Source organism: Phocoena phocoena, chromosome 19 (genome assembly GCF_963924675.1).
Source record: "Phocoena phocoena chromosome 19, mPhoPho1.1, whole genome shotgun sequence".
NCBI lineage: Eukaryota > Metazoa > Chordata > Mammalia > Artiodactyla > Phocoenidae > Phocoena > Phocoena phocoena.
In genome coordinates this window covers 48,034,247-48,059,961 of record NC_089237.1, presented here as the reverse complement: position 1 = coordinate 48,059,961, position 25,715 = coordinate 48,034,247, and the positions used below count along the sequence as shown (strand labels likewise).

The 25,715-nt window shown below is 49.5% G+C and overlaps 1 protein-coding gene across 1 annotated transcript; it reads left to right on the top strand.

Moving 5' to 3' along the window:
• The first annotated feature begins 2,553 nt into the window (after nucleotides 1-2,553).
• Nucleotides 2,554-25,715, top strand: TRPV1 (transient receptor potential cation channel subfamily V member 1). Its single transcript, XM_065896454.1, has 15 exons — nucleotides 2,554-2,840; nucleotides 3,580-3,734; nucleotides 3,809-3,961; nucleotides 4,343-4,483; nucleotides 4,629-4,927; nucleotides 5,791-5,970; nucleotides 8,525-8,683; nucleotides 9,546-9,641; nucleotides 11,068-11,138; nucleotides 14,224-14,389; nucleotides 14,787-14,853; nucleotides 17,703-18,025; nucleotides 18,933-19,060; nucleotides 19,676-19,791; nucleotides 25,543-25,715. Exons 1-15 carry the CDS (start codon nucleotides 2,554-2,556, stop codon nucleotides 25,713-25,715), a joined length of 2,514 nt encoding a protein of 837 aa, XP_065752526.1.

Below are 25,715 nucleotides of genomic sequence, written 5' to 3'. Positions count from 1 at the left end.
TGGTTTTGCAGCCAGCCTTATCCAGAGGGAGACATTCCTGGGAGAGCCAGGGCTCGCATATGGCCTGGACCTGATTTGTGTTTGTTGTGGGGTTTTGAGCTTCCTGGGATGCTTGTTTTGAGCAGGAGGGTGCTGCAGGTTTGGGGCTTCTGAATGAAAGGGCATTGTCCCCACCTGCCTGGCCCCAGGGCTGGGAGGGCCTGGTCTGATTGGCCCCCAGCTCTTGGTGTGTGGCCTGGGGCTGATTTTCATGACTGAGAAAGAGCCCTGAGCCTTCCGGTGGGGGGGTACAGTGCTAGAGAGGCTCGGGGGCCAGGCTGCCTGGGATCAAATCCAGGTTCCACCTTTTACTAACTGTGTGACCTCAGGTAAGTAATATAATTGCTCTGTGCCTCAGTTTCCTCATCCGTAAAAGATTTCCCTCTTAGAGATGTGAGAATAAAGCGAGTGAATGCCTGTAAAGTGTTAGAACAGTGTTTTCCTTTGCACAGCATGGGCTCAAACACATCAATTCCCCTGATTCTCATTAGCCTCCTGTGCCTTTTAATCGCCAATACGATGCCCATCCTATGAACAGGCCTCGATGGGAAGCTTCTCATGGCTTCCTGCCATCTGAGCAGTAATGTCCACATCTTGTTCCTTGGCGTTCAGGGCTGACAGCCATCTGGTTCCGACCCCACTGACTTCCTCTTCATCAGCTGCTCTGGGGGTCTCCATCCTCTTCCCTAGTCCCAGCTCAGCCTTGTTCCATTTCCAGGCCCAGCTCATCTGTCACCTCCTCCACGAAGACTTCTTCAGCACCCCGGGCCCTGCTGTGGTTCCCCTGCCCCAGCCAGCACCTGGTTTCTGTCTCCAATGGGGTCTCAGTCCTCTCTGTGCCCCCAGCACAGGGCTGGGCACCCAGTAGTGTCAGTGGATGGGTGTTGAATGATGGGATGCACACATGGGTGTTGGTTGGAAATGGGGCATACTTCCTGCAGCAGGGTTTCCACCTAATGGATGAATCAGAGAAAGACTCAGGCCCTCCTGAATGCAGAACAACAGGCAGGAGTGGAAACGAGCCTGTAGTCATCGTCTGTCCTATTCACAGGATGCGAAATGGTAAGGCTGCCTCTTTTTCCGCGTGGATCTGGGCATCAGATCATAGTCGAGTTATTGTCACAGCCCAGTCGCATGCTCTGAGTTTTCACTGCCTGAACTTTCACTTGAACATGCAGGCTTGAGAAGCCTCCCATTCCTTCAGTGGCTGTTTTCTGGAATCCGGCCACTGCCGGAACATGAATCTCTCTAACTTCCTATGGAAATGGGAGCCAGAGGGTCTGTATCTGATCTCATTCCTTTCCCAGCACAGCTTTTTTTTTCGTAAAGACATGGATCTGGTAAGTGCCCTGCCCAGGTGGAGTTCACAGGGCAGGGTGCGGAGGTAACGGTGAGGCATAGAAATTGCTAGACTGCATGGTAGATGGTGCTAAGAGTGCTGTGAGGAGGGATGAAATGAACTGGGCCCCTCTGGAGGGGGAGGGGAGCAGCACGATGAGTGCAGGGATTAGGGGACGTAGAGGAAGTGGCATCAGTGGGGAGGTGGCATCTAAGTGGTGGTGCGGTTTGGACAAGAGGAGAAGGAGGAAAAAGCACCCCACGTGGAGGCATTGTGGAGGCCAAGGTCCCTGAGATGTGGGACAGCGCTGGGTACCAGGGAGTGATGGTGCCCAGTCGGGAGGGGAAGAGTAGGAAAGGAGGTTAAGAAAGAGTGGAAAACAGTATCAACAGCAGTTTACAGCCATAGGTGCTGGCACCAGCTGCCAGTGTAAGTCCAGGTGTTCAGGCCTAGAAGGCTCACCGGCGCTGAATCACTTAAAGTCTAAAAGTTCAGGGCCAGGATGCTTGAAATATACTGATTTCACAAAGATGACAAAAAGTGCAAAAAATCCCCTGCAAACTCAACAGTTGCAGCAGCCAGGTCGAAGAGCAAAGGTAGGAGAGTGCGTGGCTGATTGGGGGTGTGGGTGACACACAGCACCCAAGGGCCCATGCAGTGTGGAGTTTGAGTGCCGGTCTCTGCCAGCAGCCACCTTGCTCCTGGGGACGCAGACTGCTCGGCTCTTTGGGGCTGAGCCATCCTGAGCTCCTCCCCAGATGCACAGCCAGAGATTAGCCTCTCCTGTTTACCGTATTCTGATCTTGGAGGGAGGCAGAGCAGTGGTTATCATCCCTACACTGCAGACAAGGCAACTGAGGCCCAGAGAAGAGGAGGAACCATCCATCCTGATGGTTCCAAGCTGGGGGCTCATTCATTCCTGGAGGCTGCTGGCCATGGGGCTGCTAGGCCTGCTCCCCCTGAGGCCTCTGGGGTGGGAGGTACAACACCCCTGAAAGCTTCCTTTCTGGAAGGCTGGGGGCAGGAGCTGTCGGACTTCTGGGCTGTCCTGCTTCACAGGAGCCTTTGCAACAAGGGCAGTGGGGGCTAGGGTCATGCAGCCCTCCAGCTGGGAGCAAACCCGATCTTGGTGGCTGCCCGCAGGCCGCCTCTTGGGCCACAGAGGATCTGGCAGGATGAAGAAATGGGGGAGCTCAGACTTACGGGAATCTCAGGACCTGCGTCAAGAGGACTCCTGCCCAGAGCCCCTAGATGGAGACCCTAACTCCAGGCCAGCTCCAGCCAAGCCCCACAGCTTCCCTGTGGCCAAGAGCCGCAGCCGGCTCTTTGGAAAGGGTGATTCGGAGGACACATCCCTCATGGACTGCTCTTATGAGGAAGGTCAGCTGGCATCCTGCCCGGCCATCACAGTCAGCCCTGTTGTCACCGTCCAGAGGCCTGGGGATGGTCCCACCTGTGCCAGGTAAGCTGCATCTGGAGCTCAGCCTTTCTCTCCACCAGGAGCCTAACTGGCCCAGCTGGCTGAGGCCCCAGCCATGGAGACACCATGTGATACTCGAGTTTATGGGCTGAAGGTCATAGAGCTAGGGAGCTGGGGGGCCTCCAGAGGTCGCCTGGTCCAGCGTCTGTACTCATAGGACCTTCGGGACATGTGGCCACACATGCTGGCGTATATGCTGATCCTAGCTGCTGGCTGATCTCTGGGTCCAGCCCGAATCGTGAGGACTCTAAGTTGGAAGGCTCAGGCACAGCATGCTTTTAGACAGAGTGCAAAACAGTTCCAGTGAGAGCGCACCAGGCCTCCCACCTCCCCCGAAGCAGGACAGGGACTGCACAGGGCTGGATGGCTTCTGTGGCCCTGTGAGGATGCTTTTTCACTTAGCAGAGGCCAGCCAAACCCCTGCCCTCCATCCCCTCCAGGCTCCCCCAGCCTCTGAGCAGGCAGAGAAGTGAGTGGCCCGGGTATTGGAGGAAGTGGAGCCTGCAAAGACTTTCTAGATGATGCCTACACACAGGGTGGGGACACAACAGGGGTACACGCGCCCCACTGTTCCCTGTTACAGCCTGGACTGAGCGGTGGGTTTTGTATCGTGTTTTTTCCCCTTTTGGTTTGCCTCGGGGTTTAGTTGTGCCCCCTGACAGGTTCTGAAGGCCTCAGGGCTGAGACCGAGTGTGAGACGAAGGTGTTTTCTGGTCCATAGGCAGCCATCCCAGGACTCTGCTGCCGAGAACCTCAAGCTCTATGATCGCAGGAAGATCTTTGAAGCTGTTGCTCAGAATAACTGTGAAGAGCTGGAGAGCCTGCTGCTCTTTCTGAAGAATAGCAAGAAGCAGCTCACGGACAGCGAATTCAAAGGTGGCCCGGAAGCTGCCGGGTCCCGGGAGCAGCCCCGCCGTGCTGCCTGCTCTGACCCCCACTTTGTCTTGCAGACCCGGACACAGGGAAGACCTGCCTGCTGAAAGCCATGCTCAACCTGCACGATGGGCAGAACGACACCATCCCCCTTCTCCTGGAGATCGCCCGGCAGACGGACAGCCTGAAGGAGCTGGTCAACGCCAGCTACACGGACGGCTACTACAAGGGTGAGGGAGGCCCGGGCGGCATGGCTCTGCCCACAAGTTTGCCTGGAGCCAGGAGGGCACTGTCATGCGCGGGAAAGGCTCTGAGCTCCTTACTCTCTGTCCAGCCACTGAGTTGGGATCTCCTCGTCCTGGGGGTCCCTGCACCCCCCACCCCCCACCGCCAATGGCTTGGTGCTCCTTACACTTGGGCCATTTTGATTCCTTCAGCTCCCAGTCTGGTGTTCCCTGTTCTGGGGGTCTCTACTCCTGCCTCAGGGCCTCCTTGGGCCTCCTTTGGTGGGGGGCCATGCTGCATGTTCTGCCCACGCCCACCCCTGGCACCTGTCCGGGCAGCCCCCGCAGGACGATGAGCACAAAGCCAACAGCATGCGTCCTCCACAGGCCAGACGGCACTGCACATTGCCATCGAGAGACGGAACATGGCACTGGTGACCCTCCTGGTGGAGAACGGGGCCGACGTCCAGGCCGCAGCCAATGGGGACTTCTTTAAGAAAACCAAAGGGCGGCCTGGCTTCTATTTTGGTGGGGAGACCACGCGGTAGACACTTGGCTTTTTGATGATTGCTAAGGGGAGGTTTGAGGTGGAGACGGGGGGAGTTGGAGGCTGGGTGGTGCAAGGGCCAGTCTCTTCCTGGGGAAGCCCACCGCTTGCCTGTGTTGGCTGCAGGTGAGCTGCCCCTCTCCCTGGCTGCGTGCACCAACCAGCTGGGCACCGTGAAGTTCCTGCTGCAGAACTCCTGGCAGTCGGCCGACATCAGCGCCAGGGACTCGGTGGGCAACACTGTGCTACATGCGCTGGTGGAGGTGGCTGACAACACAGCCGACAACACCAAGTTTGTGACGAGCATGTACAATGAGATTCTGATCCTGGGGGCCAGACTGCACCCCGCACTGAAGCTGGAGGAGCTCACCAACAAGAAGGGGCTGACGCCGTTGGCTCTGGCCGCCAGCAGTGGGAAGATCGGGGTAGGGAGGGGGCATCATGCCTGAGCAGGGGGTGCTGTGGGAGGGGCCTGCCTACCTTCCTAAGCTTCTGACATCGCCACCGCGCAGAGCCCTGATGCTGCCCCACCAGCCTGTAGAGGGAGGGCAGGGGGCAGTAGAGTCAGCCGGGGGAATTGTGAGATGTCGAGCAGAATTCATCAGCTCACACGTGGCAGTTTCTGATTTCCAACTCTGAGCATCACCGACAAGACACAGAATGGGGGTGGGGCGCTGGGGTCTGGGGATGGGGGTGGGTTGAGCTGAGGGTGAAATGGAAAGAGAAGCTGTTGGTGTTTTTTCATGGAAGATAGGACTTTTGGGTGATATGGGGTCCTAATGGGGTGGGGCAGGCCCAAGCCTGTGGATGATGTCAGGCCGTGGAAGGCTGAAGGTGGGGCTGGGCAATTGGGAACTGGAGGGGAAGGGGCTTCTCAGTACCAGAGGATTCTGGGAGCTTGACTGTTCATACTGAGTCTCTTAGGATGAGAACATTGGTTTTATAACCTTTATAACCTTGGTTTTATTTCTTGGATTTTATTTCCTTCTGGCTTGAGGTTTTCTAGAATGGACCACTGCAGTCCTTCACTGTGAGATGGGAGAAATGGGGGGCCAGGTGTGATCAGGTGATGGGTCCGATGTGGCTGCAGTTGGGGTCTGAGGCAGTGGGAAGTTGATGTTGATGGTGGTCAGGAGGCTGCTAGATGGGGGTGGGGCTCTCCTGGGGCTTGGCTGGGGTCTCCAATGGGCTGGGAAACAGAATTATCCTTGGAGCAGGGCTGGTAGGGAATGCAGCCTGCGCAGGGCCCCAGGCTGGCCTCTAACAGGCTCTTGTATCCCTGCGGCAGGTCCTGGCCTATATTCTCCAGAGGGAGATCCAGGAGCCCGAGTGCAGGCACCTGTCCAGGAAGTTCACCGAGTGGGCCTACGGGCCCGTGCACTCCTCACTGTATGACCTGTCCTGCATCGACACCTGTGAGAAGAACTCAGTGCTGGAGGTGATTGCCTACAGCAGCAGTGAGACACCTGTGAGTGGGCTGAGGCTGGGACCCAGCCAGGAAGGGCTTCGGGTCTCACTGCACGCCAGCCCCTACTCCCACTCCCTAATCTGGCTCTGGCCCCTCCCATCAATGGAAACCTGCTACCCGGGGCCTACACCCTGCGGTCTCATCTCCCCATTCATTCCCGCCGAATGTCTTCTTGCATCATACAGTCAATATATGATAATATTCCCATAAAACTTAAATATTTCAAAAATACATAGACAAGAAAAGAATCCTCCTTTTCTACCATATAAAAACACGTAGCTTCATTTTGTTTATATAAATGGGATTATACTATATATAGTACAGAACAACCATGTTTTTCACTTAGTGGCATGTTTTATTTTTTAATTTTTTAAACTTTTTATTTTGGCTGCGCTGCTTGGCTTGCAAGATCTTCCCCGACCGGGGATCGGACCCGGGCCCCCTTCAGTGGAAGCACAGAGTTCTAACCACTGGACCGCCAGAGAAGTCCCTGTAGATAGTTTTATATCAGCACACATGAGTCTGCTTTATTAAAAAAAATTACTGCAAGTATTCCATAGAAGGAATGGGGTGTAAATATCCACAGAATGACATTTGAGTTATTTCGTTGTTTTTTTTTTTTTCCTACTACAATGCTACCGGCCACTTGGCATGGGTTTGAGAATTTTTCTATGAAGGACACCTGGAACTGGAATTGCTAAGTCAGAAAGTATGGCCTCCAGAAAGATTTCATGAATGTACTTGCCCACCACCCATGGGTACACATCTACTTGTGTCCTTGCCAACCTGGGTATTACCAATCTTTTTTTTTTAACCTAGTTTAAGCCCATGGAGCCCAAAATGCTATCTCATTGATGTCTTAATTCTTGTTTTCTTGCTTACCGTGGTGCTGAGAATTTTTTCATGTGTTTTCAACCATTCATATTTCTTTGGTAGATTTCCTGTTCCTTGTCCTTTGCCATCTCTTCTACTGGACTGTTTGCCTTACTCTTTCAGTGTGTAGATGCTCTTGTTATGAAATGAATTGATCCTTTCCCTATTGCACATGTTTCAGATATTTTATTTTCTCCTAGTCTCTTGCAAACTTCATTTGCACCATTTGCTTATACAGAGTTTTCATTTTGAGAGCCGAATTGGTTAGACTTTTTCTTTCATAGCTTTTGTGACTTGTATCTTGCTTTGGAAAGCCTTTTCCACTTCAAGATTGCACGCACATCTTCCAATACTTATATTTAGTTCCTTTGTAGGTATTTTATGTTTGGCTTTTAAATTTATCAAGAATTGATTTTTGTGTATGTGTGAGGTAGGTGTCTTACTTATTTTGTTTACAGATGAGTGTCCCAATGCCACTTAATGAAAAGTTTATCCTGCCACCACTGCTGTCCCATCTTTCTAAGGTGACAGATGCTCCAGGCCCTGAGGCTGACTTTGGGGGCTGTAGTCTGTGCTGTTGGTGATGATGGGCTGCCATGATGTCTCACAGGGCAGAGGCTGCATTTACAGGGGCAGAATCCAGAGGAGGGAGAGGCCTGGCTTGCTTTGTTCTGTCCTGTCAGCTCCCACCTGGGCTGCCATGCTGAATCTGGGCCTCTGACTCAGAATCCCTGATGTAAGTGTTCCCAGAGGGCTGGCCCAGGTAGGAAACAACCTCAAGAAGGACTGGGGTGTTTGGCCTAGAGAGGAGAAGGCTCTGGGGCCACCGCTGCCATCTGCACATATCTGGAGGCTTTCAAGGGCTGGAATGCAGTACTGGGGTCCCGAGTGCAGAGCGGGGACCACTGGTGGGAAGCAGAGAAGACCAACTTTACTCCAGAGAGTAGAATTTCCCGACAAGCTTCTTGGGGCAGCAGAGAGCTTCCCATCCCCAAAGGTATTCAAGAAGACACTGAACATGGTCCTTATTTGGGGAACTCCAGCTTGCGTCAGAGTTGCACTCAATGGCCCAAAAAGTCTAGGATGACCTGATTTTGGCTCATCCACATCCTAGGAATACTTGAACTTTACAGAGAGCTCGTTGATGTGAGACTTTTGCCCCAAAGCAATACTTGTAATGGTGGTATCCCAGGCACTGGGCCCACTCACGGCAGGAAAGACTTCCCCGTTCCCTTCAGTCTCATGCATAGGTAATTGCCACTCCCACCTGGATAGGCTGTCTGACTCAGGGCCGGAAATGGGAGAATTAAGGAATTCAGAGGCCTCTCCCTCAGCAGCCTCAGGCTAAGCTCTGCCTGTGCCAGCCTCGTCCCGATACTGTGGGAACAGCAAGGATGTAGGCTCTTGGGAGAGCGTTATTACGGAGAGTGGGCGTAGAATGTCGGGTGACACTGGTACGCTCTTGAGTGTCAGGGGCTCTTAGGGTCACGTGTCCAATTTCACCCCTTGTTCGCTGCACAACAGAGACACCGAGGCCCACAGGGTGGGCCACGTGGGGAGCCGGCCGTGACCCTCCGCTGCTGTCCGAGCTGAGGGTGTGGCCTGCAGAGACGTGGGTGTGATGTGGTCCTGCGAGTCGGGTCCGGGGTGGGTGAGCTTCACTCCTCTTTGCTCCCCTTAGAATCGCCATGACATGCTCTTAGTGGAGCCGCTCAACCGCCTTCTGCAGGACAAGTGGGACAGATTCGTCAAGCGCATCTTCTACTTCAACTTCTTCATCTACTGTCTGTATATGATCATCTTCACCACGGTCGCCTACTACAGGCCTGTGGAAGGCCGGGTGCGCCTGAGGCTCAGGCCTCTGCGGGGGACAAGGGGAGGGGACGGGCGTTCCTGTAAGACCCCAAGACCACGGGCCCAGGCCAGACCCTGGAGACATGGAAGAGTCACCTGGAGATCTTACGTCCCTGTGCTCAGTCCTCCCTCTCCTGGTCGTCTCACACCCCTCTCCTGTTCTCAGCCCCTCCTTTAGCCTCTGGGTTCTGAGAGGCCGAGCCTGTGGTCGCTGAGGTCCCTGATTGCAGAGGGGCAGTGCTAGGTTAGAAAGGATGCAGGAACTTATTAAACATGGATGCTTATTAAAGTCCGTGCTTATTAAACATGGATGATAGGCTGGAAGGAAACCCACTCTGGAGCACTGTGGCTGAAACACAAGGACGACACACACACGTGCGTGCGCGCACACGTGCGTGCGTGTGTGTGTTTGACGGTGACGTCTCTCCCTCCACCATCCGTGGGGAACCTTGACAGTTCTGGGAGACCAGGGGTTCGCCATAGGCTGTGGGAACAGCAGGAAGCACATGACATTGGATCTGTAAGGGTGCCTCCACCTAATGCCACCACGGTCCTCCCAGCCAAGCAGAGCTCCAGGTTAGGACATCATCCAGGAGACAGCACAGTACAGTAAGGACACTCCTCTTAGCAGCTGGAAGCTGCCACTTTGGAAATCAGGTCCCACAGAGGGGCCTCCTTGCAGATGTCCCCATAATTATGCATTGTCTTTATTTGTGTCTCTCTCTCCTGATGGAGGCTGAGCCTCTCCAGAAGGGGCTGGGTCTCAATCGCAGGGCTCTGTGCCAGGTAAATGTTTGTTGAATGAATGAATGAGTGAATGGAATCACTAACTTCTCTGCCCTTTGCAGCCTCCCTTTAAGCTGAAACACACCGTTGGGGGCTATTTCCGAGTCACTGGAGAGATTCTTTCTGTAGCAGGGGGAGTCTACTTTTTTTTCCGAGGGGTAAGCATTCCTTCCAACTCCGTGAGTTTCCACTATCACCAAAACAAAAAGTCAAGAGACTCACTCAGCGTTCACCCACTTTTTAGTTCATCAGCCACATAATGGCCCTGATAGAGGAGCTTAGAGATGCACAGGTGAAGATGAGATCCCTCAGGCATTCACGGCTGTGGGAGGGTGCAGGTTTGCCCAGTGGGTCCCTGCAGACCCAGGGCAGTCATGCTTGAAGACAGGCAGTCAGGGCTCTCCACTGAATGTAATATTTAATTACAGAGATAGAGTGGAAGCCTCTTAAGAGACAGGATCATGACTAGTAGTTGTTTAATTAATTGAAACAGCCCATTATAGCTCTGAATAATGAAAGAAATCTATATGTATACTGGAACCATTTTATTTTAACTAAAAACTCAAACATGCATATTCCTTGGCCGTTCTTCTAATATATGTGGAACCACTGTTGCATGTACAAATGGACCTGAATGCAGAATTTGAGATTATTGTGATTTTTTTCCTTTAATCTTTTTTTTTTTTGCGGTACGCGGGCCTCTCACCTCTGTGGCCTCTCCCGCTGCGGAGCACAGGCTCCGGATGCACAAGCTCAGCGGCCGTGGCTCACGGGCCCAGCTGCTCCGCGGCATGTGGGATCCTCCCGGACGGGGGCACGAACCCGGGGCAGGCGGACTCTCAACCACTGCGCCACCAGGGAAGCCCCCCCTTAATCTTTTTTTTTTTTTTTCCCCCTTAATCTTTTTGATCTAAGCTACACCTCTTTTTTTTTTTTTTTTTCAGTAACTCACCTTTAAGGAGTCTTTCCAAATCACTGGACTCTGTCTTCACAGAAACAACTGTTCCTGTTTATTTTCACCCTCCTAGTTTATATTTTAGTAAAGTACAAAGCTGCAGTAGCAAGTGCAGTGGGCAAAAAGCATTATTGGCAAACAGGATTAACCAGTGGGAGGGCAAGGCGGGTATGGGTGTCCTGGAGGGGAGCATGCACCGTGGGCATCAGTCAGAATGTTTTCGGGGAGTGGAGAGCACTGGTTTATCCTGGAGAGTTAGTTCGGTGGAGGATGGTTAAAGAATTTTTACTGTAATTCAAACTTCTTTAAGAAAATTAGGAAGAAAAAGTACAAATTAAAAAGAAGGAAAAAAAATCACCCAATTCCATCATTCAAGCACAGCAATTAATAACATTTTGGTGGTTTTCCTTCCCATCTTTGCTTCTAGGTATAGCTGTAATTCCACTCTATTTTAAAAAATCTTCCGACCGAGTACATAACATTACCCCACTAGCCTGACCCATCCTGTTCCACTGTCTTCATTATCTTTGCTTTGATGCACTCCCATGGTCCATCGTGGCTCCATTTAGGAAGCATTCTGGGCGCTCACCATTTAACCTTTCCTGGGATCTTACTCTGTTTACCTGCAGATTCAATATTTCCTGCAGAGACGGCCATCACTGAAGACCTTATTTGTGGACAGCTACAGTGAGATGCTTTTGTAAGTGATACTGACTCTTATGCCTCTGTAGCAGATAGCATCTTTTGGCCATGAGACCTGGGGTTACAGCAATCAGCTCATCCTCACTCATTCTCTCACATCCGCTGGGCCTGGAACATAGTAGGGCTTCACAAGCATGTTGAATGAATAATGGAAGGCACCCAATAAACGTTTGTCGGGTGAGGAATACTGAGGGTCCACTCTGTGCCAGGTATGTTCCAGGTGCTAGGGAATTTCTTTTAAATCTGGCACATCTGAAAATATTTCTACTATACCTTCACGTTTGATTGATAGCGAGGTTGGTTATAAAATTCTTTTAAAATTTTGAAGATATTTCTCCATTTTTTCTTTGCTTTCAATATTAAAGGTGACAAGTCCAAAGCCATTCTGATTCTGAATCCTCTTTTAAGACCTGTTTTGGTTTTTCTCTTCGTAAACCTATAGTATCTTCTGTTTATTCCTAGTGTTTGGAAACTTGATGTTTCTTGATGCAGATTTGTTTTTATCCAATGTTCTGGGTACTTAGTGGGCTCTTTCAATCTATAAATTTATGTCCTTTATTTTTTTGTGTATTTTCTTGAATTATTTCTTGATCTCTCTTCTGGAACTCCTGTGATTTGTATGTTGAACCTCCTGACTTAGTCCTGAACTAGTTCTTACATTTTTTCACTTGTGTTCTCTTTATTTTTGTCTCTTCTTTCTGGGAGGTTCAAATCAATTTTAATTTCCAGCCTTTCTATTGAGTTTATTATTTTTTTTTATTTTTATTTTTTTTGAGTTTATTATTTTTGATATCATGTTTTTAATTCCTAAGTGCTCTTTTAAAAAAATTCTATTTGTTCCCTTTTTCTTTTTTTTTAATAAGTTTATTTATTTATTTATTTTTGGCTGCGTTGGGTCCTTGTTGCTGCACGTGGGCTTTCTCTAGTTGTGGCGAGCCGGGGTTTCTCTTTGTTGCAGTGTGCGGGCTTCTCATTGTGGTTGCTTCTCTTGTTGCGGAGCACAGGCTCTAGGCGTGCGGTCTTCAACAGTTGTGACTCACAGGCTCCAGAGCGCAGGCTCAGTAGTTGTGGTGCACGGGCCTAGTTGCTCTGCGGCATGTGGGATCCTCCTGGACCAGGGCTTGAACCTGTGTCCCCTGCACTGGTAGGTGGATTGTTAACCACTGCGCCACCAGGGAAGCTCCTATTTGTTCCCTTTTATAACACTTTATTCTTGTTTCATGGATGCAATATCTTCTTTTGTCTGTCTACGACTATTAAGATAGTTTTTGGTAATTTTTTTCTTTTTGCGTAGCTTTCGTTTTCTCCAAATTGTTGATTCCCATTTGCTTGTTTTGTTCTCTCTTTCACGTAGAGGCCATTCTCAGAATATTTGGAAATCTTTGATGTCTGCTCATGATTAAGAGTGGAGGATTGAAAAGCTGGTTGGAAGCTCTTAATGTGTGAATGGGGCTTATCTTTTTTTTTTTTTTTTTTTGCGGTATGCGGGCCTCTCACTGTTGCGGCCTCTCCCGTTGCGGAGCACAGGCTCCGGACGCGCAGGCTCAGCAGCCATGGCTCACGGGCCCAGCCGGCATGTGGGATCTTCCCGGACCGGGGCACGAACCCGTGTCCCCTGCACCGGCAGGCAGACTCTCAACCACTGCGCCACCAGGGAAGCCCGGTGCTTATCAATTTTTAGCTGCATTATAGTCTGGTCTAGATAAACAATTTGTTGGAGAATGTCCAAAGTCAATCTGTTGCATCTTTTCAATCTTCTATCCGGAGGGAAGAAGTCTAGCTGCCAGCTTCCTGAGAGCTGAGTGGAGAAGAGGGCTTTACGTAATGTCTTTTATAGAAATCACATAATCTCCTGTTTTGGGTGAAATACCAATGCTTTCTTGGGTGTCTGATGAAACCGGGTCCAAAGACCCTCTGCTTTATCTTCTTCAGAGACAGCACCTCCACTCTTACTCACGTCAGGTCTCTTCACCTCCCCTCGAAAGCCTTTTGAGTTTCCTTGATGAAACGAGTTGGTTCTCAGGTTTCTGCACTATGGATTTGGCTTTGGCTTTCTTGGGTCTGCTAGGTCAGTTTCCATGTGTTCACTACGTCCCAGCTTCCAGAATTCCTAGGTGGGGACTCCATTTGCCTATGTCAACTGGCGTCAGTTCTTATTTTGGCCAAGGGTCTGCAGATGCCGAGGAATAGTTTTTCTTTGCAGCGGAACTCCAATTGACGAGCCAGTTTAGGGGCACTAGTTTTCAGTACACTCACATCAGCACAGCGGTGACTTTTTGCTGGGTTCTCACACACAAATGGGAGGTTGGGTGGTCAGTGCAGGCTTCTGTGTTAGTGCAGCTGTTGGGCGGGCACTTCCGGGAGGAGGCCGTGATGAACAAGGAGACCTGCGACGAATAAGTAAAGAAGGGACCACTGAGCAGACCCTGTCACAGGATCGTCGTAGGATAATGATCATAGGATCGTCCAGACGTCCTCCAGCCTGTCCAGGGCTCCGACTAGGGCAGCCCTCACCAGACTAAAGAGTGAAAGGACGTCTTCCCTGGCTCCTCACCTGAGTTTGAGGACCAGCAGACTCTACCTGTGGTTCTTTCAGGCGAGCGCAGCCTAGACCTCCTCAGAGGCCTAGGCCTCCTAGGTTCTCTGTTGTCCGTGAGGTTATTGTTCCCAGGGACTGGGCAGGGAGGCTATTGGAGCTACAGCCCTGTTTCTCAGCCTTTTTTCATTATTGCCTTTTTAGAAATTTTTTTTCCTGATTGCCCCTCCCATGAAATCTCCTACTGCAAATGTACTATGTATGCGTTTATGTGCTATATTTGTATCTGTGTTTTGTGTGTAAAAAGGATAAGATTTGGCACGTGCAACACCCCCTCCCCCCGCCCCCCGAACTGATTTTTGCCTCTTGGGAGCGATACTCCTCCCACTGAGACCCATGGGCTAAAGGAGGGAGGACAGCCATCCCCAGCTCACCCGTGGTCTGGGGCTGTGCCTCTGAGGAGAGGTCCAGGCATCTGGGGTCTTGTCTGTGAGGGTGCAGGCCCCCCGGTGCCCATGGACAGGGCTTGCTGTCCCTCCCCCGTCAGCTTCGTGCAGTCGCTGTTCATGCTGGGGACCGTCGTGCTATACTTCTGCCACTGCAAGGAGTACGTGGCCTCCATGGTTTTCTCCCTGGCCATGGGCTGGACCAACATGCTCTACTACACCCGCGGCTTCCAGCAGATGGGCATCTATGCTGTCATGATTGAGAAGGTGTGTGCCGGTGCCGGAGCGGTTCTCCGCAGAGCCCGTTTACCTCCTGAGTGTGTGGGACCCGGTCCCACACACTCCATCCACCCTCTGTGCGTTGTCTGGGGAGGTGCTGCTTTAAGACCCAGTTTTGCAGAGAATTCCCCAACAACTGAAACTTGACCTGCCACATGCCAGGCCCCCCTCTCCCACCAGAAAAAGGCCCATGGGCAGGGGGCGGGGGGAGCTGTGGTGACTCCCTCATGACACCTGAGCTGAAAACCACCAAACCAAACCTACCTGTCTGTCCTCTGATTCCACTTGGGCTCAAGATGAACCCCCAGGCCGACACAGTCCTGGCCCTTCTCTTGGCCCCTCCCGGGCCTTGATTTGCTTCTGACAAGCCTGCTCTCTCCCGCAGATGATCCTGAGAGACCTGTGTCGCTTCATGTTTGTTTACCTCGTTTTCTTATTTGGGTTTTCCACAGGTAACGGGCTTGGTCAGGGCTGGTGGGGGGCAGGGGGTCCCACTGACCTCAGCTTCCTGAGGAGCCTGCAGGGCTGGGTGGGGAGAGACCCACCGGGGTGTGTGTCTGCAGGTGACAGAGCAGATGGACAGTGAATACACTGAAATAGTAGAACTTAGAAATTGATTCATAAAAGATTTTAAGTCATTTTAGAGGTATGAAGTGCTGCTTACCTATAGTATAGCTGCATTTTGGCTCAATTAAACTTTTTAAAAATTTTGATGTTATTTCAGAAAAGCCACAAGAATAGTGCAAATAACTTCTCTATAGTCTTTACTCAGATTCCCCAAATTTTACCACATTTAAAAAATCACTTTCTCTCCCAGCTACACACACACACACACACACACACACACACAGACACACGCGTGCACACACACACACACACTACACCATACTTAAAAGAACAGAGTGAGTTGCAGACATGATCAGTCCTTTACCGCTAAATACTTCAGTGTGTATTTCCTAAAAACAAGAACATTCACTTACATAAACACAGCATAATGATCAAAATCAGGAAATCAATACCAATACAGGACTATTAGCTCATTTCCAGCCTTATTCAAATTTCACCAATTGTCCTAAAAATATCTTTTACAGAAATGAAAATCCCAGATCACGCATTACATTCACTTGTCAAGTCTGTTTAGTCTCCTTCAGTTGGGAGCAGTTCCTCAATCTTTCCTTCTCTTTTGTGATCTTAGCATTTTTATTGAGTAAAGACCAGTTTTTACAATGTCTCTCAGTTTGTGTCTGTCTGATGTTTCCTCACAATTAGATTTCGGTATACGTGTTTGGTCAGAATATCAGTGAAGTAATGTGTGTCTTCCTTATATCAAGAGTCCCGTGATGTCTGTCTGTCCCATTTCTGATGATAACTTTGTGGTTCTTGTTTTAGAATTGAAGTATAATTGATTTACAATATTGTGTTAGTTTCAGGTGTATAGCAAAGTGATTCAGTTACACACATATATGTATGTTTTTTCAGGTTATTTTCCATTATAGTTTATTACAAAATATTGAATATAGTTCCCTATGCTATACAGTATATCCTCATTGTTTATCTATTTTATGTGTAGCAGTTTGTATTTATTAATCCCATACTCCTAATTTATCCCTCCCCTCTTCCCTTTCCCCTTTGATAATGGTAAGTTTTGTTTTCTATGTCTGTGAGTCTGTTTCTGTTTTGCTTATAGATTCATTAATATTATTTTTTAGCTTACACATATTAGTGGTACCATATACTATTTGTCTTTCTCTGTCTGACTTACTTCACTTAGTATGATAATCTCTAGGTCCATCCATGTTGCTGAAAATGGCAATATTTCATTCTTTTTTATGGCTGAGTAATATTCCATTGTATATATATATATGTACCACATCTTCTTTATCCATTCATCTGTCAATGGGCACTTAGGTTGCTTCCATGTCTTGGTTATTGTAGATAGTGATGCTATGAACATTGGAGTACATGTATCTTTTTGAGTTAGAACTTCTGTTTTTTCCAGATATATGCCCAGGAGTAGGATTCCTGGATCATATGGTAGCTCTATTTTTCGTTTTTTAAGGAAACTCAATACTGTTTTCCATAGTAGCTGCACCAATTTACATTCCCTCTGGTGATGTTAACTTTGGTTACCTGGTTTCGGTAGGTCTACCAGATTTATCCACTGTCAGGTTATTATCTTTCCCTTTGTAATTGATAAGTAATTTGTGAGGTGATGCCTTGAGACTGTAAATATCCTGTTTCTCATCAAACTTTCTCCCAGTGGTTTTAGCATCCACTAATGGTTCCCACCTGAATCACCTGATCCTGTGATGGTTGCCAAATGATAATTTTCTAATTTATTCTTTCTACGTTTGTTAGCTGGCATTCTATTGTCCGGAAGAGCTTTCCCTACAGTAATGTAATGGAAGGGGTTTCCATGCTCCTACATTGATTTATTTATTTACATCAGTAGGGCCTCTTTGATTCTTTTGTGTGTGTGTGGATTCTCACTTTGTGAAGTGGGTTATAACTCCTTACTATTATCATTTCTTTTCATGCTCAAATTCTCTGAGACACAGTCATTAGGAGTCCCTTGCGGCTGGCTCCTGTGCCCTTTTGACACACCACATCATTTTCTTAGCAACTGAGTCCTGCTTTGATCCCCATCTGAGTCTTACTGTTACATGGTTCACGTGGTATCCTGTCTGGGAGTGATGGGCAGCTTTGACTGGAAGGGATCTCATAGGGATTAGTGTGGGCTCTGGCCCTTGGTCTGAGCCACAGGAGGGGATAAGGCCAAGGGGGTTATGCAGTAACCATGGGGCACAACTGCTACAGAAGCTCTCAGGCTCTGGAGTACATCTCCCAAAGAAGAGTACAGAAGGCAGCAAGAAGCCATTCTGATCTGAGCTGCTCAGCCCCCATGGTTCTGCAATGGGCTGGCTCTGGGCTACCCTCTAAGGGGCACAGGCAGACAAAGGTGTGACTGAGAAAGTAGATGTGGACCCGGGGCTGGCGTGTAAGGTTGGGCAGCTTGTGCCCTGCACACATGTGGCTGTATCACATTGTGCATATATATTTATTTTAGCATTTTTTCCCCCTAGCAGATGATGATAAAACTTTTCTAGTAATAAAACAGTATATTATGACAAACTGATAGTCTTGAAGAAGGGAGTGCTTTTAAAAACAAAAATCACACAAAGGTGCCTCACAGCCAAGCCAGAGTTCCTGCCGCAGACCCATCCTGGGGGTAGTGGGTGTGCATGTTGGGGAACCTGGGGTCTTGGCTTCCATCCAGCCACATGTTCCCCATGCCCTACAGCGGTGGTGACACTGATTGAGGATGGGAAGAATGGCTCCGTGTCGGCTGAGCTGACGTCGCACAGGTGGCGAGGTCCCGGCTGCCGGCCGTCCGACAGCTCCTACAACAGCCTGTACTCCACGTGTCTGGAGCTGTTCAAGTTCACCATCGGCATGGGTGACCTGGAGTTCACGGAGAACTATGACTTCAAGGCTGTCTTTGTCACCCTGTTACTGGCCTATGTGATTCTCACATACATCCTCCTGCTCAACATGCTCATTGCCCTCATGGGCGAGACGGTCAACAAGATCGCCCAGGAGAGCAAGAACATCTGGAAGCTGCAGGTGGGTGCTTGGCGGGGTGTGTGCAGTGCAAGGGGGTCCCCTGCACGCTTTAGGGAGGGTGCAGAGAGCCTAGCCAGGCCGCGGGCTCAGGCAGCAGCCTCTCCCTCAGTTGGCTCCCCCTGGCTCCTCCCACAGGGGTCCCTGCCCAGGGTCACCAGCGGGTGTTTGCAGACTCTGTGTCTACTGTGGGCTGGGCAGTCCCTGCGGGGAGGAGATGGAGGGTTCAGCCCCACGGGGGTGCCTGTTGCAGAGGAACTCCATCTAGAGTGGGCACCAGAGACCAGACTCGGGAAGCAGCTAATGTGGGATGGGCCCTGAGAGCTGCATCTTTGAGACACCTGGTCTACATCTGCCTTTCCAACTAATAAAAAAAAAGCATCATTGTTATTAAGTAGCACTGGCTCTACACCAGGTACTGTTCTAAGTGTCTTACGTACATGCTCTCTTTAATCCTACAATAATGCTACCAAGAGGGCACTCTCACTCTCCCTGTTTTTGGGTGAAGGCACGAGGCATAGAGAAGTTAGGTATCTGTGTCCAAGGTAGCCAGGACTCGGCACAGGCAGTCTCACCCCCGAGCCTCTGCTCTTAGCCACTACACCACGTTGCCCCTTTGTGAGCTCCTCAGGGGAGGAACTGGGGCTGGCACACTCCATCTAACTCATGGTTGCCCTGCCCAGACCCGGAAGGCACCAGCAGTGCCTGTGCAGGTCTGAGCTCCATCCATGAAATGTGCACCCGCCTGGCTGTGGGAACCAGCCTGGTGCAGAGGGTTCTGGAGATCCGGCTCGGAGGCACAGGGACAGGGAGAGACCCTGCAGACGCTGATCTTGGCAGGTGACACTGGCAGCCAGGGGCGGCTCCTGGATGAACCCTCTGCCCCTCTGCCCTTTGTGTCGTCCTGCAGAGAGCCATCACCATCCTGGACACGGAGAAGAGCTTCCTTAAGTGTATGAGGAAGGCCTTTCGCTCAGGCAAGCTGCTGCAGGTGGGGTACACAGCTGACGGCAAGGACGACTACAGGTGGTGTTTCAGGTAATTCCCAGGCAAGAATCAAAGCTTGGGGAACTTGGGGGCTAAGCTATGGATATTGGAACCCACCCAGAATCAGCTGTGGGTACAGAGGCCTAACTCAGGGCTCACCTGTGGGCCTGGGGATTCACCCAGAGCCAGCTGTGGGTACAGGGGCCATTCCAGGGCTTAGCATGGGTATGGAGGACCCACCTGGAACCACCTGTGGGAACAACATAAGCCTTTCTCAGGGTCTCTTGGGCCCAGTCATGAACATAAAGGACTCTCCCAAGGCAGCTGTAGGTACAGGGGCTGCCCTAGGGGTTGACTGTGGGCATAGGGGCCCCACCATAGATCCCAGATGGTGGGACCCAGACGTGAAATACTGGTAAATGAGGTGTCCAGAAGGGGTCACCTAGCGATCAGGGTCGGAACCAGGAATCCAATCTTTAAAGTTCCTGGGTCCCACAGTGTGGTCAGAGAACTCATCTTCAGGGGTGGTGTCCAAAAGGCAGGCCCCTCTGTGCCCTCCTCTCGCCAGCTGTGTCTCCCCATCCTGGTCTACGGGCGTGGCCTGCAGGGCGGGGAAGCTGGCCGTGGACCACCAGCTCCCTGCTCCCTCACCTCCTCCCCTTGCAGGGTGGATGAGGTGAACTGGACCACCTGGAACACCAACGTGGGCATCATCAATGAAGACCCGGGCAACTGTGAGGGCATCAAACGCACCCTGAGCTTCTCCCTGCGGTCGGGCCGAGGTGAGGGGAAGGTGGGCAGTTGAAGCCTTGGGGTCTCCCACTCCTGGAGCAGCCCCAGGTGTCAGCCACCCACATACTCATGGGTGCTCCCGTGTTCTCTTGCGTAGCCCGCTGCTCTGTGTGCCCGTGCCCGCTGGCTCTGCACGGCCCCCTGGTTGTCAGTGCCCCAGAGGGAGCCGTCAGCCCACGTCCAGCCTCCCTGTGGATGCCCTGTCTCCTCTTCCCCAGTCCTCACACCCAGCGTCTGTCCTCAGCTCCGTGAGGCTTACGGACACAAACAGGGACTCTCACCCGGCCCAACACATCCAGGCAGGCAGAGGAGGGAAGAGTGGGAGGAGAAAATGTACACCTTGAACAGAGGAGCCCCATGGAAAATCACTACCAGAAGAAGTCCTTTCATCATTAATAGTAAACATTTTAACAGTGGACATGAAATGAAAGGTCTAATGGAAGATATTTACCTAAAAATGAGGCAAACCTAGTCTTATATTGAGCACATTTTGAGTTATAATTACAACCCTGCACTAAGTCTGTTTTTCTTTTTTTTTAAAGTTGTGGTAAAATATATATAACATGAAAGTTGCCATTTCAATCATTTTTTTCAAAGTGTACAATTTGGTGGCATTAATTATATCCACAGTGTTGTGTAAGCATCACCCTTACCTATTTCCAAAATGTTTTCATTATTCCAAACAGAAACTCTGTACCCATTCAGCAGTTATCTCCATTTCGCCCTCCTCCCAGCCCCTCTATTCTACTTTCTGTCTCTATGTATTTCCCTATTCTAGGTACTTCGTATAAGAGGAATCACACAATATTTGTCCTTTTGTGTCTGACTCGATAATGCTCCGTGGAATGTATACACCATATTTTACGCATCCATTCATCTGTTCACTGACATTAGTATTGTTTTCACCTTTTAGCCTAGTGTGAATAATCCTGCGAACACTAGTGTACAAGATTCTTTTTGATTTCCAAATATCCAGTCTTTTGGGTGGTAGTAGAACTGCTGGATCATGTGGTAATTCTAGGTTTAACTTTTTTGAGGAGCTGTCAAACTGTCTTCCAAAGCAGCTGAGTCATTTTACATTCCCACCAGCAACGTACCAGGGTTTCATTTCCTCACCTACACTTGTTATTTCCTGTTTTCATTTTGATTAGAGCCATCCTAATAGATGTGAAGTAGTACCTCATTGATTTACATTTCCATAATGACTAATGATTTTGAACATCTTTTCATGTGCTTATTTGCCATCTATAGATATTCTTTGGAGAAATGCCTATTCAAGCCCTTTGCCCGTTAAAAAAAATGTTTTTTATAGGAGTTCTTTGTAACTTTCGGATATTAATTCTTTATCAGATATATGATTTGTCAATATTTTCTCCTGTTCTGTGAGTTGCCCTTTGATGTACAAAACGTTTATTTTGATGAAGCCCAATTTATCTATTATTTTCCATTGTTGCCTATTCTTTTGGGGTAATATCCAATAAATCATTGTCAAATCCAATGTCAGGAAGATTGTCCCCTGTGTTGTTTTTGTTTTTGTTTTTGTTTTAAGACTTTTGTAGTTTTAGCTCCCTAACATTTTTAAGTTGCTATAAACCTTGGACTGTTTCACAGAGTTCTGACTGCATTGGTTCTAAAGTTTCTGCCTTTTAAAAAAATGTTTTTGTGGAGGCATGGGTGTTTAGAGCTGCCTACTTTGCCAATTTGCTGATGTTGCTAATTCTTTTCTTTAATTTTTAAAAACAAATTTATTTATTTTATTCATTTATTTTTGGCTGCGTTGGGTCTCGGTTGCTGTGTACAGGCTTTCTCTGGTTGCGGCGAGCGGGGCCTACTCTTCGTTGTGGCGCACAGGCTTCCCATTGTGGTGGCTTCTCTTGTTGCAGAGCACAGGCTCTAGGCACGCAGGCTCAGTAGTTGTGACGCACGGGCTTAGTTGCTCCTCGGCATGTGGGAATCTTCCCGGGCCAGGGCTCGAAACTGTGTTCCCTGCATTGGCAGGCAGATTCTTAATCACTGTGCCACCAGGGAAGCCCAATGTTGCTAATTCTTAAATGAACAAATGAATCAAGTGTTGACAGTTATTTTATTTTATTTTTTTGGCTCTCTCGGGGAAAGGGCATGATTTTTCAGGCAAACTTGCCTGTTAGCATGACACTGCATGTTTGATATTGCTTCATAGAGAAGCTCATTTTTTTATATTTCACAAACTTTAAAAAGTATACTTTATTGAGATGTAATTTACATACAATAAAATGCACACATTTTAAATGCACAGTTTGATAAGTTTTGGACAAATGTACGCACTCAGGCAACCACTACCCCACTCAAGATACAGAACATTTCCATCATCCCAGAAAGACCCTCATGCCCCTTTGTAGTCAATTCCACCCTCCCCATCCCAGGTAACTATCTAATTTCTATCAGTACAGATTAGTTTTATATCAGCTTTTGTTTACCTGAAAATGTTGATTTCATCTTCATGTTTGAAGAATATTTTCATTGGATATAGAATTCTAGGTTAACAGGGTTTTTTTTCTTGTTGTTGTTTTTAATTTTAACACTTAAACTGTGATCCTCTGCTGTCCTCTGGCCTCCACTGTTTCTGATGAAAATTCACCCATAATTTGCACTGCTGTTCTCCTATCTGTAGTGTGTCTCCCCACCCTCCCCCCGGCCCCCACCCCCAACCCCAGCCCCAGCTGCTTTCAAAACATTCTCTTCATCTTTGCTTTTCAGCAGTTTGACTAAGATATGCTTAGGTGTGGTTTTCTTTGGTTTTATTCTGCTTGGGGTTTGCTGAGCTTCTTGGATCTGTACATCAATATGTTTGGAAACTATATACAATTTGCTTTAGTCTCCCTATCTGCTCCTTTTACATGCATGGTAGACCATTTGATATTGTCCTGTGGGTTTCATTTGTTCATTCCTCCTCAATTTTTTTCTATTTCTCAAATTTGATAATTTCTATTGATCTGTCTCCAAATTCATTGACACTTTCCTCAGTCATCTCTAAACTGCTATTAAGCCCTTCCAGTGAATATTACATTTCAAGTGTTAGGCTATTGGTTATGGAATTTCTATTGGTGTCAGTTTCTATTGACTGTTTTTTTCCTGGCTGTGAGTCACATTTCCTTGTTTCTTGTATGTCTAGTAACTTTAAATTGTATACTGGGCATCGTAATAATATGTTGTAGAGACAGTTGATTGAATTTTTATCCTAGTTGGCAGTTCAGTTATTGATGAATCACCTTGAACTTGTGTAGGCTTAGTTTTAACCTTTATTGTAGTAGGCCTGTGGAAATTCCAAGGTATTTGCCAATCCCATCAAACTTGTAGGACTCAACCTCCAAACTGTTTCCACTGTGGATCTTGTCGGGGCCTCGGTTAGAGGCTTTTTAGGGTGGCTCTTGAGTAGATCTTACTTTAGTGTGTGTACAGTAAGTAGGGTATTTCTGGTATTTTAGCTTGATCCTCAGAGCAGAAAAAGGGTGGTGAGGAGGTCTCTCCACTGGCTGGGCTGGATCTCCAATATCCCTCAGTACGGCTCAACTTCTGGTGTCTCTGTCCCACTTTCAACCCCATAGCATCCACCGTCTGAGAAGCCTGTGCAAGTACAGCCCAACTGTCAGCCAAGGACTCGGGGGGACCCCACCCCAAAGACTTCTGGACCTCTACCCCTACAGCTCCCTTCTTCCTCATCTCCTGCACCCTGTCCCACAGATTCTAGCTGCTTCGGCTGCTCAGAGGCACGGCCGCTTCGGCTGCTCCCTTCTTCCTTAGCTCAGAGGCACTGCTACACCCTGCTCAGACTCCTGCTCACTGCACTGTAGTCTGAGAACTTGTCCCTAAGCAACACGTTGGGGCGACCACAGGGCTCACCCTGTGAATCTCACTTCTCTCGGCAATTGCAGCTTCTCAGTCTGTTGTCTGATGCCTGAAGACACTTGCTGCATGTATTTTGTCCAGTTTCATGATTGTTTATAGCAGGATGGCTAGCCCAGTACTAGATACTCCATCAGAGCTGGAAGCGGAAATCTATTTTATTAAGAGGCTTACTTTTGGAAAACTACTCAAGGGCTTCATCAGTGTTCCCAAGGGCCTCCTGCAGTCCTATACTTTCCCCACAAGTTTCATTAGAAGCACTCCCCGTGTCATGTCATAACACTTATTATCTCTTTTTTGGTTGTTAACTGGTCCAGCTTCACCACAGAGCCGTTCAAAGATGGCTTTGCAAGTGAGTTGAGTAGTTTTCCAACGTTGCGCTCATTGATTTCATGAAACCACACACCTTTTTACAAGATGTGCTGTTTCACTTTGCAGTTGATTTGCACTGTGTTTGCATGACATTGTTGGCTGTTGGAGGCATCACACATTCACTGTGCTATTAATAAAGACATTGATCTGGTGGCAGGGATACACACACACTCATGTTACTTGGGGAGGGGCTAGGAGATGGTTAGAGGATCCCTGGTTTCACACCTATGCTTAATTAGGGAGTATTTCCTGAGGATTTTGCTTTCCTATACAACCTCGTAACAGTGGAAACTCCCGTAATGAATAATCAGATTATTCAGGTAACAAGGAACTCTCCCCACCCACATAGCACTAGTGATTGGGAAGGCGTGAGGGAGCGCAAAAGAGAAAGGGCAGGGAGGAAAGTGGTCAGTAGCTGAGCTAGGGAGAGCACGTGAGGGGGTCTTCGTATCAGGACTGTGGGAAGCAGGCACTGGGAGCCCCATGCCTGCTTTGAGGGCCCAGGGACTGGAGCTGGGCCAAGCGGTCTCTGAGGAGGGGTATCCCCACCATCCATCCAGCCAGAAGATGGTATCTTCAGTGAGCACCTGGCCTGTCTCCCCGTGGAGGCTTCCTGCTTCTATGCCTTCCCTGAAACATCCTCCTGGTGCTTGCATCAGGCTGTGGTGAACGGGGGGCAGGCCAGTGTCAGCCTGCTGGCCCAGGGGAAACCCGAGGCCTGGAGAATTCAGCTGGGAGGCCACAGTGGGCCCAGCCTCCCACATTCCCGATGCCTTTGAGATGTGACCAGTGCAGGGCACCAGCAGAGGAGCTGAATTGTGGCCTGAGGGCGAAAGGTGTGAATTTAGGCCGGTTTTCTAGAAAGATCAGACCCAAGATGGCCAGCCAGAGGCAAGCGGAAGGAGAGCACGTACAGCTGTTCCTCTTGGCTGTCACTTCTCTGAGGTTGCTGCGGGGAGGGAGGGGCTGGAGATCGCTCTGGGGGTGACAGTGGGTCCTCCTCAGGGGCTTCCTGGGATTTCAGGCCACACATGAGAGCCCACGTCAAGGCCCAGTGTCACCATGGTTCCCTTGGCATTGTTCCCAATCTGCTATTCCCTGGTGGGGCCTGAACCCCAAATCCTCATTCTTTGGCTGAGGTTCATCACCCTGCAGCTGACCTGGTGTGGAGCCGCTCCCAGGGCAGCCCCAGCATTGCTCTCCCTCCCACATGGGCAGGGAGGAAACCGAGGCTGAAAGCAGCAAGCACCGGCCAATCCTGAGGCCACAAGCAAGTCAGGGTGGGGCCGGGGAGGAGAATTTAGGAGCTGCCAGAGCAGATGAGCCTCCTTGATCAGGTGAGGAAAGAGGAAATGGCACTGATCCCTGTGTTCTGGAAGCACCGACGTGCTTGTGCCCCCTTTTATCTGGAGGGTGGTAAGGCCAGCAAACGGCTGTTTGGTATCGTTTTGCTGCTTCCAAAGCAGTAATAGTGTTCCATCTTTCAGCTGCAGGGAGGAACTGGAAGAACTTTGCCCTGGTTCCCCTCTTAAGAGATGCAAGTACTCGAGAAAGACACCCTGCCCGGCCTGAGGAAGTTCATCTGAAGCACTTCGCGGGGTCCCTCAAGCCAGAAGATGCCGAGATCCTCAAGGATTCTGCTGCTTTAGGGGAGAAGTGA

Coding starts and splice junctions, on each gene's coding strand:
- TRPV1 (XM_065896454.1), top strand. CDS start 2,554: ATGAAGAAATGGGGGAGCTCAGACTTACGGGAATCTCAGGACCTGCGT. Junction 2,841..3,579: donor GATGGTCCCACCTGTGCCAG/GTAAGCTGCATC, acceptor TCTGGTCCATAG/GCAGCCATCCCAGGACTCTG. Junction 11,139..14,223: donor AGCTACAGTGAGATGCTTTT/GTAAGTGATACT, acceptor CTCCCCCGTCAG/CTTCGTGCAGTCGCTGTTCA.